At 40.4% G+C, this 19,600-nt stretch overlaps 1 protein-coding gene across 1 annotated transcript in view; it reads right to left on the reverse strand.

Annotated features, from left to right (window-relative positions):
• The window catches only part of LOC112253505 (cadherin-23), a 331,981-nt gene that overhangs the window by 251,292 nt on the left and 61,089 nt on the right, over positions 1-19,600 (reverse strand). Inside the window, exon 3 of the mRNA XM_042322765.1 lies at positions 16,550-16,624. Within this exon, the coding sequence (XP_042178699.1) occupies positions 16,550-16,624 (75 nt within the window). The remainder of the gene's footprint in view (positions 1-16,549; positions 16,625-19,600) is intronic.

Consider the following 19,600-nt stretch of genomic DNA (forward strand, 5'->3'; position numbering starts at 1 on the left):
CCAACAGCCTACCAACCAAACAATCGACCAGTCGAATAATTGGGGTAAGTCCTACAGTGGTAACATATTCATCTGTTTAAATAAACAAAAAAATCTGACATTGTATTCCCACTTGAACTTTTAAATGGTTGAAAGCATAGTGATAACACATTGGAAACTCAACAAACTTTTGGCTGTCTTTTTGAGTGGGTGAATATAAGTTGTAATCTCATTGATCAACATCTCAACTAAATAATTCCCAATTATCCACGTTGAAATTACGTGGTGTGCCCAGTAGAAACATCCCTGAAATAAGAAACCCTTCAGTAAAATATTTATATTCATCAAACAACCTAGACTTCAGTGTATAGCCAAACACCAAGACAACCTGTGAACACTATCGCTGTACTGTATGTGTCAAGCAACTCCCATGTTTAGATCAGACCCCTTCTGGTGAAAAGGGAGAAGAGGAGACGCTGCAGCCTCAGATCAAATATCCACGTATTGGTCAGATGTTGATGTTCCTTCATAAATACACATGGGCACCCTCTGGCTGGGGCTGGCTAGGGCTAGAGGCTCCAGGGCCCGGTGGTGTAGGCAGCCCAGCTACTGATCCTCTGCCCAGGGGGAGAGGGAAGTGAAGGGATGGAAAGGTAGGTAGGGGCAATACACAAAGGGAAAAGCTGCCTCTGTACATCACTCTCACACACACATTTGAAAATCATGATCTGCCCCTATGTGTACGTCAGTTTGAGTCAGGCCCCCACAGGGCCACGGGATAAGGTGTCTGCTGACACATAGTGGCCCCGTCCTCACCTGGCCCAAAGCATTCCCAACATTGTTACGTCATCTTCAAGACACACGGCAACCAGCACGGTCACTTAAATAGACCAATCAGGGCTGTTGCGTAAACTTGATCAACAAAGATCAAGTAATGCAGTCCCTTCTACAGTCGGTATATCTATTGAGTCCTGTGTGGCGGAGTTGGTCAAGTATGGCACTTGCAATGCTAGGTTAATGGGTTCAAATACCATTGGAGCCACCAGTAAAAAAATGTATGCACACATGTCGCTTTGAACAAATGTGTCTGCTAAATGGCATATATTATTAGGCAACTTGTCTGTCTGAGACTGTATGCAGTAAAACCTCAGTTTACCCTCCAGACCTCAAATCCTCCTATGCCATTATAGAGAGTAGTAAGGTCCTCCTACCCTTCAGTCCGTTATGCCCTCAACTCATCACATGTGCACACACACACAACTCCACCTTCCACACTCTCTTCCTACAGTTTGACAGGCCTGTCTGTGTAGCTCAGTGGCATCATTGTGGATGTACTAGAGGCCCTCCAGGACGAGGACATCTGCTGAGCTAATAAACAATAATCTTGACAAATAGTCACTGTCCAATCACTCAGCCCGCCCTCATAATCACCCCACTGAACAAGCCATCACAGGGCCCATGACAGGGGCCATCATGGACCACACTGGGACATGACTGACTGCCCCCTGCACCAATGGTGGTGGGTGTTGGGCAGGAGCCAGCCGGCTGCCTGCAGAGAGGACACTGTGATTCATGACCAGACGGCACAGTGGGGAGAGACGGGTTAGTGGTTAGGGAAATGAGCTGCTCACACAGAGTGCAGAGTACACCAAGTACACACACATACACACACAATTTCATCCCATCCTCACTCAAACTGCAGGAAAAAGTTTGTGAACACTCCCAAAACTAAGATTAAGAGTGCACAAGGGCAGGAGAGGGATAGTAGAGGGTATATGTGATATAAAAAACAATCTATATGAAGTGACAGACTCTATAGACCTATATGTTTTTAATTCAAAGCCCCTGAGAGCCCTGGCTAGGTGATGAAAAGCCAGGCATCCTCAAATTGCTCCGTCAATCACTTCAACCACCAAAAATGAAAAAAAAAAGGAATAAAAGATCATCATTAAATGCATCCTAAATGGCTTACTATAAAGTGCACTACTTTTGACCAGAGCCCTATGAGCTTACTGTATGGGCCCTGGTCAAAGTAGTGCACTATAGGGAATAGGGTGCCATTTCGTATACAGATATCAACTTGAGATACCATTGGCTCCTTACTGCCATTTTATACAGTGCCTATCAGAACTACACCCCACTTGAATTTCTTAAAATTTTATTGTGTTACAAAGTGGGATTAAAATGCATTTCATTTTCTTTTTCGTTAACGATTTACACAATACTCTGATGTCAAAGTGGAAGAAAAAGGCAAAAAAAAAAAAAGATTAATGAGAAATATAGCACTAACATAACTTGATAAGTATTCACCGCCTGAGTCAAACAAGTTAGAAACACCTTTGGCAGCGATTATAGGTTAAGACTAAGAGCTTTGCACACCTGGATTGTGAAACATTTGCCCAGTATTATTTTCAAAATTCTTCAAGCTATGTCAAAGTGTTGGGGATCATGGCTAGAGGAGAAATGTTCAAGTCTTGCCATAGCAATGTTCAAGTCCTGCCATAGATATTTAAATAGTGGCGTAGCCAAGCCGACAAGGAGGCACAGCACCACTCTTATTTGGGGAGAACACTGGCATAGTGACCATATCTTTTTTTAAACACTTTAAACACTATAAATGGGCACTTACAATTTTGCAGTATTTCCCTGGGACTCTCGGGATAAATATGAATTATTCCCGGTATTAAAAGTTCCCCCAAAATATGAATCCCTAGTGAATACTTATGATACCCACTGTACTCCAACACTTGTAGCACTTGTGTTGACATATCAATAGCATGTATGTTGGGAAGTTTAAACCAACATTGATAAACATATAGTGTATTTTATCCAAAGCCACGTTACATTACTACATTGCTTTTCCAGCAGTCTTGAAGGAGTTCCCACATATGCTGAGCACTTGTTGGATATTTATCCTTCACTCTATGGTCCAATTCATCCCAAACCATCTTAAGTGGATTGAGGTCGGTTGATTGTGGAGGCCAGGACATCAAATGCACCACTAAATCACTCTCCTTCTTGGGCAAATAGCCCTTACACAGTCTGTAGATGTGTTTTGGGTCATTGTCCTGTTGAAACACAAATGATAGTCCCACTAAGCCCAAACCAGATGGGATGGAGTATCGCTGCAGAATTCTGTGGTAGCCATGCTGGTTATCACATAATATGAACTTGGTCCTTTACCAAAAAGGGCTGTTTTTGGAATACCAACCCTACCTTGTCAAAACACAACAGATTGACTGAAACACATTAAGAAGGAAAGAAATTCCACAAATTAACTTTAAACAAGGCACACCTGTTAATTGAAATGCATTCCAGGTGACTACCTCATAAAGCTGGTTGAAAGAATGCCAAGTGTGTGCAAAGCTGTCATCAAGGCAAAGGGTGGCTACTTTGAAAAATTTTACATTTTAAAATGTTTCATATATTTTGATTTGTTTAACACTTTTTTGGTTACTACATGATTCCATGTGTGTTATTTCATAGTTTTGATGTCTTTCTACAATGTAGAACATAGTAAAAATAAAGAAAAACCCTTGAATGAGTAGGTGTGTCCAAACTTTTGGCTGGTACTGTAAGTGAATTTGTCCGAATACTCTTTGTCCCCTAAAATGCTATGTACAAAAAGTGCTGTAATTTCGAAAAGGTTCACCAAACATGGATGAAAATACCCTCAAATTAAAGCAACCTAAAAATGTAACTTTTGGAGCTCACTGTATCTATTTTTTTCCTGAAAACTTGTGTTTGTCGTATGTCACATGTACTTATCTATTTAATAAACTGTTGTATCAATCTAATCCACAATTCCGCGCTCCCAGCCAAATTGGAGTTTATGACAACATAAACACTGCCAATAACTTACAGAACTTGAGCCAAACACATGCAGTATTAAGCCATGGAACACCTTAATTGGACAGTGAGTGGCCAAACCCCTTGTCACATCTACAACACAGTAGGCTAACATTACCTTGACGTGCCATAGGCCTAATTGAAGTCCCTGTCTTTTGACTGTCGAATTTGTATAGCCCTTTATAATTATCAATCTTGGTGGGGCAAAAAAAAAGGAAAAAAAAAAGTGGGATGCATGCCAGCAAAGCCCCAACATAACAAAACACTAAACAATACATTATTTGCACTATAAACGGTACCCACAAACGGTTAGAGTCTACAAAAAGCTGTCCCAACAACAGATTCTCGACAGCAGTCCCAACACCTTACTACTGCTACACCTGGCCACCAGTAGAACCTTGTCTGGCAGCGAAACAGTTCATTCACCCTCAGTTACTGCCTTTAAAAAAAACAGCTGATATGGCTGACTTGCTTTAACAAATGTGGCTTCTACTGACAATTGAGATGTACAAATATGGCATAAGGGGACGACAAGCGGATAAGAGGCAATCCGTAATATCGGTTAAGACATTAATGAGCGAGCTAGGGTTGACATAGTCAATATAACTATTTGTTTAGCACTTTTGAAATGTACAGCAACAGAATTCAGAACATGGGCCATCCTGTACACCAAGTCTACATGTTCACCATCAAGTCAGAACAGTAGGCGAAATTAAGAGGGGAAAAATAGACCAAATGATTAGGGTGAGGCACATGGACTACAAACAGCTTACTACACAACATACACTTGGTATTACTTTCTTAGCTACAGTATACATATCTCCTTGGCATATTACAGCATTTATGCAGCAGCATAGAATACATTTTTGGACTCACCTTACTGTACTGTGCTCACTTGAATGGGAAGGCAATGTGGTGGTCCTTCGAGGGCAAATCTTGTCATCAAACTTTGTCATCAAAATCTGGTATTCTCTGCATTTATGGTGCTTTAAAACTTCTCTAGGATAGGGGGCAGCATTCGGAATTTGATGAAAAGCATGCCCAAATTCAACTGCCTGCTACTCATCCCCAGAAGATAAGAAATGCATATTATTAGTAGATTTGGATAGGAAAGACAGAAGTTTCTAAAACTGTTTGAATCATGTCTGTGAGTATAACATAACTTATTTGGCAGGCGAAACCCAGAGGACAAACAATTCAGATTTTAGTTTGTTTGAGGTCACACTCTTTTCAATAGGTTTTCATTGGGAATCAAGATTTCTAAGGGGCCTTCTTGCAGTTCCTACAGCTTCCACTGGATGTCAACAGTCTTTAGAAATTGGTAGAGGTTTTTTCTTTGTGTAATGAAGAAGTAACACTGTTCAAAACGAGGCTAGAGTGAAGAGGACAGAGGCGAGTGACCTGAAAGCTAGCTACAGTTTGTTTTCCTCCTGTATTGAACACAGATCATCCCGTCTTCACTTTTATAAATGATTTACGTTCAAAATACCTAAAGTTGTATTACAAAAGTAGTTTGAATTGTTTTGGCAAAGTTTTACAGGTAACTTTTGAGATATTTTGTAGTCACATTGCGCAAGTTGGAACCAGTGTTTTTCTGGATCAAACGCGCCAAATAAATAGACATTTTGGATATGTATCAACGGAATTAATCGATGTTGTGATGTTTATGGGACATATTGGAGTGCCAACAAAAGAAGCTGGTCAAAGGTAAGGCACGAATTATATCTTTATTTCTGCGTTTTGTGTCGCGCCTGGAGGGTTGAAATAAGCTTGTCAGTGTTTGTTTACTATGGTGCTATACTCAGATAATAGCATCGTTTGCTTTGCCGAAAAGCCTTTTGAAATCTGACACGTTGGCTGGATTCACAACAAGTGTAGCTTTAATTTGGTGATTTCATGAAAGTTTGATTTTTAAAGTAATTTATTTGAATTTGGCGCTCTGCATTTTCACTGGCTTTTGGCCAGGTGGGCCCACATATCCCAGAGAGGGTTACAGACAACTGGAAAATCTGAAAAAAAACAAGGTTGAATCATGATGACGTCAGTGATCTTTAGGTCGCAGCTCTAGAAAGAGGCCCGAGTTCCCGATTTACAATTCCGAGTTAGATCACCGTTCAAAACAAGGTTTTTTTCCCAGAGTTCCCAGTTGTCTTGAACTCACTGAAGTCAGATTTAACAGTTTGGAGTTAACAGTCGTTTTGAGCGCAGCACAAATCATGTTTCACTGACAGCATGGTCAATGTTGAATGTCTTTTAAGCTTGGAAAAGATACCCTTAAACCCAGACTTGGACCATACACCCACTCCACTGAATAGCAGGCAAGTGATTGCTTTGCATCGCTTGCAGTTAGCCACTGATTCCTTCCAATCCATTCATTGTTGAATTTGCGATATCCAAATTGTTGTGTAATGTTTAGGTCCAATCCCGACGAGCACAGATATGTTTTATATATAATTTATGTTCATTATTTATCTTCATATGACAAGAACTAAAAAAGGATTTGCCAGTCGATTGTCGAATTAATTCATGATGATGACTGCTAGGTAATATTTTGAAAGTGTGATGTTGACATGATCAGTCCAATCAAAGCTACTGCTGATATAAAGTCATTTGATGTCATTTTCTCTGTGGTTAATGACCTTGAGCCATCTTGGATGGACACTTCCAATGTAACTCTTTGGCAGCACCCAAGGGGCATGAATTTTCAAGATCTACCCTTAGACTTGGCTGGGATGTAGTGTCCCCATAAGTGACAGAAAACTGAGCCAATCACGGCGCAACTAGAGAACATTACCAACCCCTACGCTCCATATTTTCTTATGGCTACCCCACCACCATAGAAAGCACTGAGCTAGCCTGAAACACCTGCATTTTGGAGCTGCCTTACACAGGAAAGCAAAAAACAGACCATGTTTGTATGCGACTTTATTAACTCCATGATTTCTTTCTGCCCGATCCCAGAAGAATTTGATTGGCGTGTTGGCCATTTGGCGTGCGTACAGTTAGGCATTAAGGTTTATGCACTAATGCCAGGAAGCCTAAAATTAAGTAAGAAAAACCCCAATGTGGACTATAGATTGCACAAGAATGACACATTTATGGATTTTTTTAAGGTAATGTTTTCTCTTTATTCTACCCGCCTGCCACCCACCCGCCCTTCATCAACACAATATTTAAATTCTTCGGGGTAGGGGGCAGTATTCAGAAGTTTGGATGAATGAGGTGCCCAAAGTAAACTGCCTGTTACTCAGGCCCAGTAGCTAGGATATGCATATTGGTAGTATTGGGTAGAAAATACTCAAGTTTCTAAAACTGTTAAAATAACATCTGTGAGTATAATAGAACTGATATGGCAGGAGAAAACCCGAGGACAAACCATCCAAAAAAATCAATGTTGAAAACAATTTCAGCCTACCACTGTTTCCAATGGCTGTCATGTTTAATATGAGGTGAAAACCTCTCGGATTGCAGTACCTAGGGCTTTCACTAGATGTCAACAGTCTTTAGAAAGAGTTTCAGGCTAGTTTTTGGGAAAATTTGCTAGAATTTGTAGTTTTTCTAAGTGGCTCCCATTTTGGCTGTAGTGTTTTCATGCGCGTGGATGAGAGCACGTTTTGTTGTTTATCTCCGGTAAAGACAATAATGATTCTCCGTATTAAATTTTATCATTTATTTACGTATTAGGGTACCTGAAGTTTGATTATAAATGTTGTTTGACTTTGTTTGATTATTGAATGAAGCGTGCCAGCTGAACTGTGTTTTTGGGGACATAAAGAAGGACTTTATTGAACAAAAGGACCATTTGTGGGACCTTTTGGAGTGCCATGGGACCTTTTGGAGTGCCAATAGAAGAAGGTCGTCAAAGGTAAGGCATTTATTTTATCACTATTTCTGACTTTCGTGGCGCACCTGCCTGGATGAAAAATGTTTTTAATGCTGTTCTGTGCGGGGCACTGTCCTCAGATAATCGCATGGTGTGCTTTTGCCGTATAGCCTGGAATAACAAGAAGTTAAGCTTAATTTTGATGTATGACACTTGTATTTTCAGAGTCCATCAGGCAACAAAAACAAAAACTGTCAGTGGTCCAGGAGTTAGCAAAACTATTAACCATAATCCCAACTCATAATGTTACTACCCTGCATGAATCTGCTGGTAGCTAACCAATGAGGTTCAATGTTACTAGCTAGCTAACATTCTGCTATAGCTAGCAATGGAAATGGCTCTGAGATACAAATAATATTACTACACAGATCATACACGTAACCTTAGCTAGCTAGATAAACCAGTATGCTTTAACTTGAAAGGAAAATGACATTCTGACAATTTGAAACGTGCCATATCTGAAAATGTAGCTAGCTAGACTATCTTGGATGGACGCTTCTCCCTCTCTGTCAGGGATGCCATGGTTGCCATAGTTTGAAGATGTAATCCGGAGACAGGTGTTTTATACAGCAGCCTTCAGCGTGTTCTCATTTTGACACTGTCTGCATATTTGCAATCAAATGGCAGAATTTTTTCCATCTCCTTAGCTATCATACTCTAATTCCATTGTGCACTCCACTGATTTTAAATCTCGGTCCTCCAGAAAGTGGAGAACAACACCCTTGCAGTTCTACTACGTGGTATCTTTAAAAAAAGCAGCGCGAGGAAGGATTACCTACACATACTACAGAGCTCATGTTATAGACAGAAGCCTGCAACATGGCAACACAATCCAAACTCCTCTCTCAGTATGTCCAGCCCAACCATTATCTCATTATTTAACAATTGTATTTATATTTACAGATGGCATACAAGTTTGTTAATAAGGCACTTGAAAATTCACTTGTTCCACAAGGTTCAAATGGCTCTCCAATGAAGTAGTGACACGTGACATACACCTAGGTTCCTGAAATGAGTCACATATAGGCATGTACTGTATATAGGCTAGACAAATTATGCTCCCGTTATTTCCCTCTTTTAAAGAGGACAATGAGCTTTATGGCTTGACAGAGGCAGAAGATGGGAGTATCACTAGTCCAGAAATAGTGGCTCCAGACTGGATCATAGATCCGAGAGGTCTGGGATAGTGCCTGAACCCTTTGCGCCGACTCATTCCAGGGTATGTGCTGCAGTGCAGACATTTTCTTCACTGACTAGTGAGCAACAGAAAAACATACTGAAAGTGGCCCGGAGTTGGGGGTATCGCATAGGGGTGTTTGGCCTCTGTGTGCTCCCTCGTGGTTCGGAAAGATGATGGTTTCTACGTGGAAGAAGACGTGGGAAGCCACGTCTCACACAACTTCCTAGTAGACACCGGCACTGAAATATCACTGATTCATTTTGATGAAAAATTTGCAAAATTTACAACAGGAAAAAGTCATTATCTTCAGCGGAGTAACAGGTACAGAATCAAAAGCTATTCAACTACCCATGCCATTTACAATAGGTCCAATTTCGGTTGTCAGCAGGGGAGAATGTTACAGGGGCATGCTAACGGTGACAGGAACACCAATCAAATATGGACACGACGTAAAGGCAATGCAAGAAGTGTGTCTATTACCCAGTAAATATGCTATGGTAAAATGTGAAGCTCACACCAATCGTACTGATAAAGATAACAGTAGGAAATCGCCAAGCAGCCGGAGTGGCGGCATGATCTAAAATAGAAGATGCTACCGATCCGCATGTAAATTGTATTAATACTATAGCCGGGATTCTCAGTTTGAGAGACCGACCTACCAATCAGCAGTGAACATGTACTCTAAGTTCAAGACCACATGTTGGCGGCGGGGAGTGTTGGGCCAGGACAGGTTTAAACAATGTGTTGTGTGTGCACCTACCGTGCCTCCTAACGGAGGTGATTCCGCGATGGGTAAATCAATGTGAAATTACCCATGCCTTGCAATGTGTGTACTACAGGTAAAAGTAGCATTAAAGGAACGGACCCCAGGAGATGACCGCGAGCACAGGCTGAGTCAGAGGGACCAAGTGTACATCAAATTCTACCAAGCCGGAGTGTTCGGACAACGCTGGTCCAGGCCTCACACTGTACTCCTCACCGCACCTACATCAGTGAAAACTGCAACCTCTCCTCGGTGGGTCCATACTTCTCATGTGAAACGGGATACGGATAGCTAAGCTGGAAGAGGTGCTCCTAGCAGAGGTGCTGGAGAAAAGGAGTCTGGAGAGTAGGAGTTATGTTAAGAAAAGTGTTGTCATAACAGCATCCATCTGTGTACTGATAACTGTATTCCTAGCACTAGCATTAGTGATCTATGGGAACAAAGATAATGACAACATTTCAATGCCAATACAATGAATAGGTGAGCGGACAGAAGAGAGGGTGAATTGGGTGAGAAGTGATGTTAATGTCACAGGGGCAGAGCAAATCATTAATCACCAAGGGCATGTTGTGTCGGTTGTTGAGGGACATAACCAAACCTGTAATCTGAGGGTGAGTTGTGCCTCGGGGGAGAAATTGTGTTGCAGGAAGGGATCTGGAGAGAACAGAACAGAACTTCGTCTGATGAACACAATGAGATTGTCACTCCTGCCTGTGCCAACACCGCCCCTGTGTGGAAGAAACTACACTCTCGAAACCATGTCCTTTCACGTCCTCCCAGAGGGAGGGATGTAGGAACCCCACCTTAGTCACAGAAGTTCAGCCATCTGAGAGTAGCTCAGGGCTGAGTAGAGTTGATTAAAATAATGTTTCTTCACCAAATGCTGATATTGTATCAAGTTAAAGATAGAAAGCCACAGACTCTCTTGGGGGGAAATCTTCTCATACCTACGCTGGGATAATGCGACTCTAAGATGTTAACCAAGCAATATGCTAACAAAAGTACAATTGTAGTGAAATTGTTGACCCTATTGACCAATATGAGAGAGGAACACAATACTGGCATTTCGGTACAGACGGTTATTCAATGTAAATGGAACAGCATAGAAGCAGATAAACAATTTTATGGGGTGTGTCGTGACGTGACTATCGTTAATGAGACAAATAACTGTTATTTTTAATCAAATCAATGAACTATGTTTAATTTTTAAGTGATTAAATTAATCATGTAACAATTAACTCATTGTGGGTCACCACGGGAAAACATATTTAACGAGTTACTATCTCCCGAAATAAACTCTTATAAGATATATTCATATCTATAGACAAGTCACTTAATGCATTATTAATGTATTATTACCGCATCAGTCTCATTCTGAACTGAACTCGATCCGTCTATGGGAAGTGGTTCAATGTTAAGTCTCTGGTTGTTTAAGTCTCTGGTTGTCCACCAGAGGTCACAATGTCATTAGTAGGCTACTTTGTCTTAGACTGTCCCTAGAATGGATACTCAGACATTCCAATGGTTGTTTAAGAGATCTTCCTTGCGTCTTTTGGTCGAGTTTCCTACACTACCTGTACTTAAACAGCTGCAGACTGAATGTTTCCGGTGTTGTTTCCGGTGTTGTCTTTAGCTCTTCACTCGTCGAGAGTTTCAGAGGGTCTTACCATTTTCTGGTCTTGTAGTTTTAACCTGTTGAGACAGCTGGTTCCCAACTGGGAACCAGCCCTCCCACCGTCAGCAGGAATGTGGCGCATGGAACGCAAAAAATATTCTTAAAAATATTTAACCTCCACACATTAACAAGTCCAATAGCTCAAATGAAAGATAAACAACTTGTTTATCTAGCCAGCAAGTCAGATTTCTAAAATGTTTTACGGCGAAAACATAGCACATATTTATGTCAAACCACCACCGAAGACACAACGAAGACCAAGCTAATTTCCATAGCCAAATTCCACAAAATATGCAATCACCAAACGCAGGATTAAAAGAAAAATAATTGCACTAACCTTTTGAAGTCTTCATCAGATGACAGTAATATAACATGTTACACAGTACATTTTTTTTTTTTCAATAATATGCTATATATATCCATAAATCTGTTTACAATGACGGCATGTTCAAAAAAATGCTACTCAAATGTCCGGAGAAATGACGATAGCTACAGCATATGCCGTCAGCTAACATGGAATACACAACATAAACTTAGACTAAATATGCATGTTCTACATATGTAGAGAAAGATACACTTCTTCTAAATGCAATCGCTGTGTTACTTTTATTTTTAACGTTACAGATTTCGTTCACTAGGCTATAATATGAGTCGGCGCTCAGGAATTAGCATTTTTACTCCTCTACTTCGGAGTCCACAGAAACCCATAAATCTTCCCTTACCTTTGCTGTTCTTCCATCAGTAGACCTGGAAGGGTTTATACTTACCAAAAACAGCTTTAGTTTGGAAGTCTGTGTCTTTCGGTGATCAAACACGACACATTTCGGTTGAAATGCAGCCAAAAGTCAAGTGGGTGCGCACCAAAACGTTGAAATTACATATTATATGTCGACTAAACTTGTAAAACTATGTTCAGAACACAGCATTAGCATGTTATCTAGCTTCATAGCAATTTTCAGGACGAAGAGAAACACACGAGTCGTTCAATCAATCTTGGAACAAAGACAGAGCGCGCGTGAGAGTAGGCTGTTTTCTCGCGTGACCGCAAGGTTTCGGCCCGCCAAACCCCTCGTGAGCGCGCGATTCTCGCAATGAGAAGCCCCATTGAAAGCTGACACAGCGCTGAAGAGATAGGAACTGTTCCCAGGACTGTAAGTGCTTGGGAAGGGTGGGGCGATGACGTCAAAGTTGGGCCAACTTTTATGATGACAAGAGAGACTTTGGGAGAATGAGTGCCCTGAGAGTTCTGCTTTACCTAGAGACATAATTTAAACGGTTTTAGAAGCTTTAGAGTGTTTTCTATTCAATAATAATTTTGATTTGCATATATTAGCAATTTTTGACAGATTTTTTTTCTGTTTACCATGGGCACCCAAACTCCCCAAAGGGGGCAGCAATCAGCCCTATCCTTAACAGGTTTTAACCTCTCTGGAATATGTGGGACGGTACCACCTGGCCAAAAGCCATTGAAAATGCAGAGTGCCAAATTCAAATAAATTCCTATAAAAATCAAACTTTCATGAATTCACACATGTAAGATACCAAATTAAAGCTACACGTGTTGTGAATCCAGCCAACATGTCAGATTTCAAAAAGGCTTTTCGGCGAAAGCAAACAATGCTATTATCTGAGGATAGCACCTCCATAAACAAAAGAGAGAAAACATATTTCAACCCTGCAGGCGCGACACAAAACACAGAAATAAAAATATAAATCATGCCCTACCTTTGACGAGCTTCTTCTGTTGGCACTCCAATATGTCCCATAAAGATCACAAACGGTCCTTTTGTTCGATTAATTCCATCCATATATATCCAAAATATCCATTTATTTGGCGCGTTTGATCCAGAAAAACACCAGTTCCAACTTGCGCAACGTGACAACAAAATTACAACTACTACTACGACTACAAAATCTCAAACGTTACCTGTAAACTTTGCCAAAACATTTCAAACTACATTTGTAATACAACTTCAGGTATTTTTTTAAGTAAATAATCGATCAAATTGAAGACGGGATGATCTGTGTTCAATACAGGAAGAAAACAAATTGACGCTAGCTTTCAGGTCACGCGCCTCTCACAATCAGTACACATGAAGTGACCCTCATTTTGAACAGGGCTACTTCTTCATTACACAAAGGAAAAACCTCAACCAATTTCTAAGGAGTGGTGACATCCAGTGGAAGTGGTAGGAACTGCAAGCAAGTCCCTTTGAAATCTAGATTCCCAATGAAAACCCATTGAAAAGAGTGTGAACTCAAAAAAAAAATCTGAATCGTTTGTCCTCTGGGTTTCGCCTGCTACATAAGTTCTGATATACTCACAGACATGATCAAACAGATTTAGAAACGTCAGTGTTTTCTATCCAAATCTACTAATAATATGCATATCTTATCTTCTGGCGATGAGTGGCAGGCAGTTGAATTTGGGCATGATTGTCATCCAAAATTCCAAATGCTGCCCCCTATCCTAGAGAAGTTAACCATTTCCAGCCGTGTAGCCACCGCTCCACTCTGTCTGGTCTGTAGAGATTTAACCATTTGTAATGTATTAAGCTCACGCTGGATGTAGACTGCTCTCAATGGTTGATTATTCAGGGTAAAGCTAGGACCACTTTACACACCGGCAGCAAACCGGCATGTTTTGGTCTCATGTCAATTTTATTAAGAGTCCATTTATGCTTGACACAAAGTCTATGCTCACGTGGGCGTGGTTACTGACTTGGCAATAGTTTATATAAAAAATAATTATCTAATTTAGAAGGCTAAAATCACATTTTATCTTCACAAAATTATTCTTAATAATTTATTTTATACAACATTTAGATGCAAATCTGATCTATACATTGTGAAAGCTCTTAAAGTTATAATGTTATTTAGTTATACCATCCTCAATGATATCACAAAATAATACACTTTTGACAGGATTATTGTTTGGACCCCCACCAACCATTCCAAATGTTTCAATTTCAAAACTTATGTTCCAATGTTCCATTTTTTAGATTACATTTTTAAGATAACACTCAGACATTCCATTCTCAATACTGCAAAGGGAACGTTTCTGCCAGGTATTTACAATCCTGTTGTTAAATCATAAAACCAGGCTAACTTCCCCAGGATCTGTCAGCCATTGGCCTAGCTGATCCAGCACCTTTGATCCTCACCAAGGAGAGACAGTCATGACAGGTGTTAGAATCAGACACGGGTGAACAGGTGTTAACAGCACCTTCCAACCATGGTAGAGTGTTAACCAAGGCACAGGCGGTGAATGACACATATATAAGGGAAGTGAATGTCACTCAAATTGAATTCCTTACGAGTTTTGACTAGCAGCGTGAATAAATTCACCATGTCAATGATGGTGACTGGAGTCGTGGTGTAAAAGGGGGTGCCAAATCTGTTAGGGAAGCAGTAGTAACCACGTGGTAATGGACTAAGGCACAAATTATGTGGATAATTGAGTATGCAGCTTGGGAAATTTTTGCCTTTATTGGGATTTTGATGTTTGACTATGCCATCAAAACTCTAATGTTAAAGCACATTAATAAGTATGGCTTGCCGGACGCTACAGTTCAATTAACTTCTTTCAAGTCTCATAGTCTGAATCTTGTTATGACACCAGAGGATGAGGATAAAGGAGAGGGAGCGAATGAGTTGTCTCTGATGATCTTAGGCCAATGGGGGAAGTCTAGGGGAACGTGTGAGGGAAACCAATAGGGTCCTATTTTCATGGAGCCCAGCAGAAGACCTAACATCCAAATCGCATAGAACAGATCGGATGGATGGTCCTTGCCCCAATTACATTTTCATCAAGGGTGGTGTGAAATTATTAACATGTATTTTCTTTCTCTTCTCTGCTCAAGTCATTATGTTTTACAGATGGTGTGGTACATCACTTTTCCAGAGGGAGGACTGTTAAAATACTATTTGACTTGAGCCTGTTTTAATGTGTTTATAATTGTATAATTAGCCTAGCAGCAGTAATTATCATGTTATGGATTTCTTGAAATGATCTATGTGCTTCTAGTTTGAGTTTCCTTTGGTGTCCGGCTGGATTTATACCAGAACTAAGAACCTAACAATATCTTTATGTTTTTTGAAAAATAAAATAAAATCTATTAAAAAAAGAGACAAAACAAATATGAGGCAGAGTAGAGCAATCATTCGATCTCCACCGCTGATGTGCTCACCTGTACCAACCAAGTGATCATGACAGTACTTGCTAATCCAAGAGCTTTCACAACATCAAACATATATCTGCTGTTTACTTAATTCACTCAACTTGACATCATCATCATCATCATCCATTCAGAGCTCAACGATGTCTCCGAATCCGTATTATCAACCGACATAGCTACTGTTTCTTCTAAAGTGAAAAGTTGTGGCCGCGTTGGTGCCGCCATTTTGGATCATTTTAAATAAATGACAACATACCCTGTTTATGGTTTCTGGTTGATGACAACAGCCTTGCAAATACGACAACAGCTTGTTAGCAAGTACATTATTCATTATTGACACATATTGTTAGAAAAACAAGGCCATTCACGGCCGCTATAGAAATTTAAAGGACAGCCATCGAGGCCGCTATGGGTCCTACTGGGTTAACTTCTTATGGCTACTCGACAACATTCTGCTGAAAAAGTATCACACAAAATTCAAAAATATTTTTTTGAAATATATAACTTTCATACATTAACAAGTGCAATACACCAAATGAAAGATACACTTCTTATTAATCTACCCACCGTGTCCCATTTCAATAATACTTTACAGCAAAGCACAATATATGATTATGTTAGGTCAGAGCCTAGTAACAAAAACACACACAGCCATTTGATAGTGAAGTTGTTCCTACAACCTTTGACTCAACTATGCATTAGCATCCAGGCCTAGAAGGCTATTCTGATTCTGAACTACAAAACATCTCTCTCTCTATCTATATCTCTCTCTCTTTATCGTCAGATACCTCTCACTTCATATGCGTTCTTCCGGTCTTTGTCACACATTTTCCTTCCTTTTCTTTCTCTAAAGCAGAGTAATTCACACCTGAACCAGTGACTCTTTAATGTTTTATATCTCTCTGATCTTCCATTTCTCTCTAAATCACAAATGAAGACTGGATGGTCTGCTGAATTCCACCACGACTTGGGACGTTGACACACAATGTGGACAGTAAATGACAACATATATAGTCACACACACACACACTGAAAGACTCACCAACTGGTGTGTTCTCATAGATGAGAAGGTATGAGTGGAAAAAGTAGTTCTGGAAGCGTGGAGGCTGGTTGGAGGCTATGGAAGAGGAGAGAAAGAGAGGAGGAAAGTGGGATTAAGTTAGGCACTACAGGCTCTTATAATATCCCTATATAGGTGTGAGAAATGTAAATAAAAAAATGTTTCACTGCCTGGAGGCATAGGCATACACTGCAGGTATACATATGTGTGAGTGTGTGTTCATCTATGATGTGAATGACTCCTACCTATGTGCAGTTTACATGAAAGCATACTGGAGTGTGCCATCACATACAGTATTTCAGAGACACTGCATGTTAAGCTGTGCCTGTGTCCATACTGATTTATCAGTATGAAAAGGGAGATGTTCATATCACCACCAACCCACACTACTACTGGAGTAATATACAGGTAATTGTATTCCTTGATTTTCTTGTGTGACAGCCTGAATTCAAAATCTTTTTATTTTGGTCAACCATCTGCACACAATACCCCACAATGACAAAGTGAAAACATGTTTTTAGAAATGTTTACAAATGTATTGAAACTGAAATATGGAAATATCTAATATAAATAAGTATTCACAACCCTGAATCAATACCTTGTAGAAACACCTTTGGCAGCAATTACAGCTGTGAGTCTTTCTGGATAAGTCTCTAAGAGCTTTCCACATGTGGGTTGTGCAACATGTGCCCATTATTATTTTTAAAAGTATTCAAGCTCTATCAAATTAGTTGTTGATCATTGCTAGACAACCATTTTTCATGGTCTTCTTGGTGAGCAACTCCAGTGTAGCTTTGGCCCCAGTCCTTAACAATTGCAAGCATACCCATAACATGATGCAACACCACTATGATTGAATATATGGAGAGTGTTACTCAGTAATGTCTTTTATTGGAGATGACCCAAACATAATACTTTGTATTCAGTACAAAAAGCTAATTGCTATGCCAATTTTCTTTTCAGTATTACTTTAGCGCATTGTTAAAAACAGGATGCATGTTTTGGAGAAGAAATTTTTTTTTTACCTGACATTTTAAAACTACCTCATCTCCGTATACCACCTATACAATTATCTGTAAGGTCCTTCAGTCGAGCAATGAATTTCAAACACAGATTACACAACAAAGACCAGGAAGGTTTTCCAATGCCTCGCAAAAAGTGCACCCATTGGTAGATGGGTAAATTTTTTTAAATTGAATACCCCTTTGAGCATGGTGAAGTTATTAATCATACTTTGTAATTAATAAATACACCCAGTCACTAAAAAGATACAGGCGTCCTTCCTAACTCAGTTGCCAAAGAGGAAGGAAACTGCTCAAGGATTTCAACATGAGGCCAATGATGACGTTAAACCAGTTACAGAGTTTAATGGCTGTGATCGGAGAAAACTGAGGATGAATCAACAACAGGATGAACCGATCGGCTCACACATGCATAACCGCATGCTGTCACTGAGCCTCAATTAGATAGCGTGCCATTTGTGACACATCCTATTACTATTATAATGCACTACAAAGGTAATAGGGTGCCATTTGGGATCCAATCCTAGGCTATGGCCACCACAATGGATAGATTACACAAAAGGGAGTACTGTAAATGGGGGGCTGCTACTGTGCTCTCCAGGACCTCCTGATTCCTTTATTTTATTATTTCAAGGGGGCCAAATCAGAGAGGGAACATAAATTGTCCGGGTCACTGGGCTAATTGGCTGGTCTGGAGAAAGAAAGAGGTGAGGGGGGTAAAGAGAAATAGGGGGATGGAGAAGCAGAGTGTGAGAGAGAAGGGTGAGGGGATAAAGGGGGAGAGAGAGAGAGAGAGAGAGAGAGAGAGAGGAGTGAAGATGGAGAGGGAGGGAAAAGTAAGAGAAATAATAATAGAGAGATGGAAAACAGGGTGAGAGAAGGGGAGTGAGATATAGAGGAGGGAGGAGGGGTGGCAGAATGGTGCCGGAGAGGATGGTTGCCGTTTTATGGGCTCCTAACCAATTGTGCTATTTTGTGTTTTTTTTGTTTCTAACTTATTTTGTACATAATGTTTCTGCCACTGTCCAAAAAGAGCTTATGGATATTAGAACAGTGATTACTCAACTCAAACTGGATTAAAACATTTTCTTTAACGAGTCAGACGCGAAGGACTTACTGCTGCTACCGGACCAGGCACAAATACTTGTCATTCGCATGAAGAGGAGACGCCGATAGAGGGGGGAAGCAGATCCGGGTGCCTTGTGAGAATTTGTCGGCAAGTGGGTAACCCGCCTCTACCATCCGTCCTATTAGCCAATGTGCAATCATTGGAAAATACACTGGATGAGCTCTGTTTGAGACTATCCTAACAACGGGACATTAAAAACTGGATTATCTTATGCTTCACAGAGTTATGGCTGAACGAGGACAAAGATAATATGCAGTTGGCTAGGTTTTCTGTGCATCGGCAGAACATACAGCTACCTCTGGTAAGACGAGCGGTAAGTGGTCTGTGTCTATTTGTCAATAACAGCTGGTGTGCGAAATCTTATATTACAGTGGTCTCGAGGATTTGCTCGCCTGAGGTAGAGTAGCTAATGATAAGCTCTAGACCACACGATTTACCAAGAGAGTTTTCATCTATATTCCTTGTAGCTGTCTATTTACCAACACAAACTGATGCTGGCACTAAGATCACACTCAACAAGTTGTATAAGGCCATAAGCAAATAAGAAAATGCTCATCTAAAGGTGGTGCTCATAGTGGCCGTGGACTTTAATGCAGGAAAACTTACATCCGTTTACCTAATTTATACCAGCATGTCACATGTGCAACCAGAGGAAAAAAACTCTAGATCACCTTTACTCCACACACAGAGACGCGTACAAAGCTCTCCCTCGTTCTCCATTTGGCAAATCTGACTATCGTCCGGATTCCTGCTTATAAGCTAAAACTAAAGCAGGAAGTACCAGTGACTCGCATAATACGGAAGTGGTCAGATGACGCAGATGCTAAACTACAGGATTGTTTTGCTAGCATAGACTGGAATATGTTCCGGGATTTTTATTTT

The sequence above is a fragment of the Oncorhynchus tshawytscha genome, linkage group LG06 (assembly GCF_018296145.1).
Source record: "Oncorhynchus tshawytscha isolate Ot180627B linkage group LG06, Otsh_v2.0, whole genome shotgun sequence".
NCBI classification, from domain to species: domain Eukaryota; kingdom Metazoa; phylum Chordata; class Actinopteri; order Salmoniformes; family Salmonidae; genus Oncorhynchus; species Oncorhynchus tshawytscha.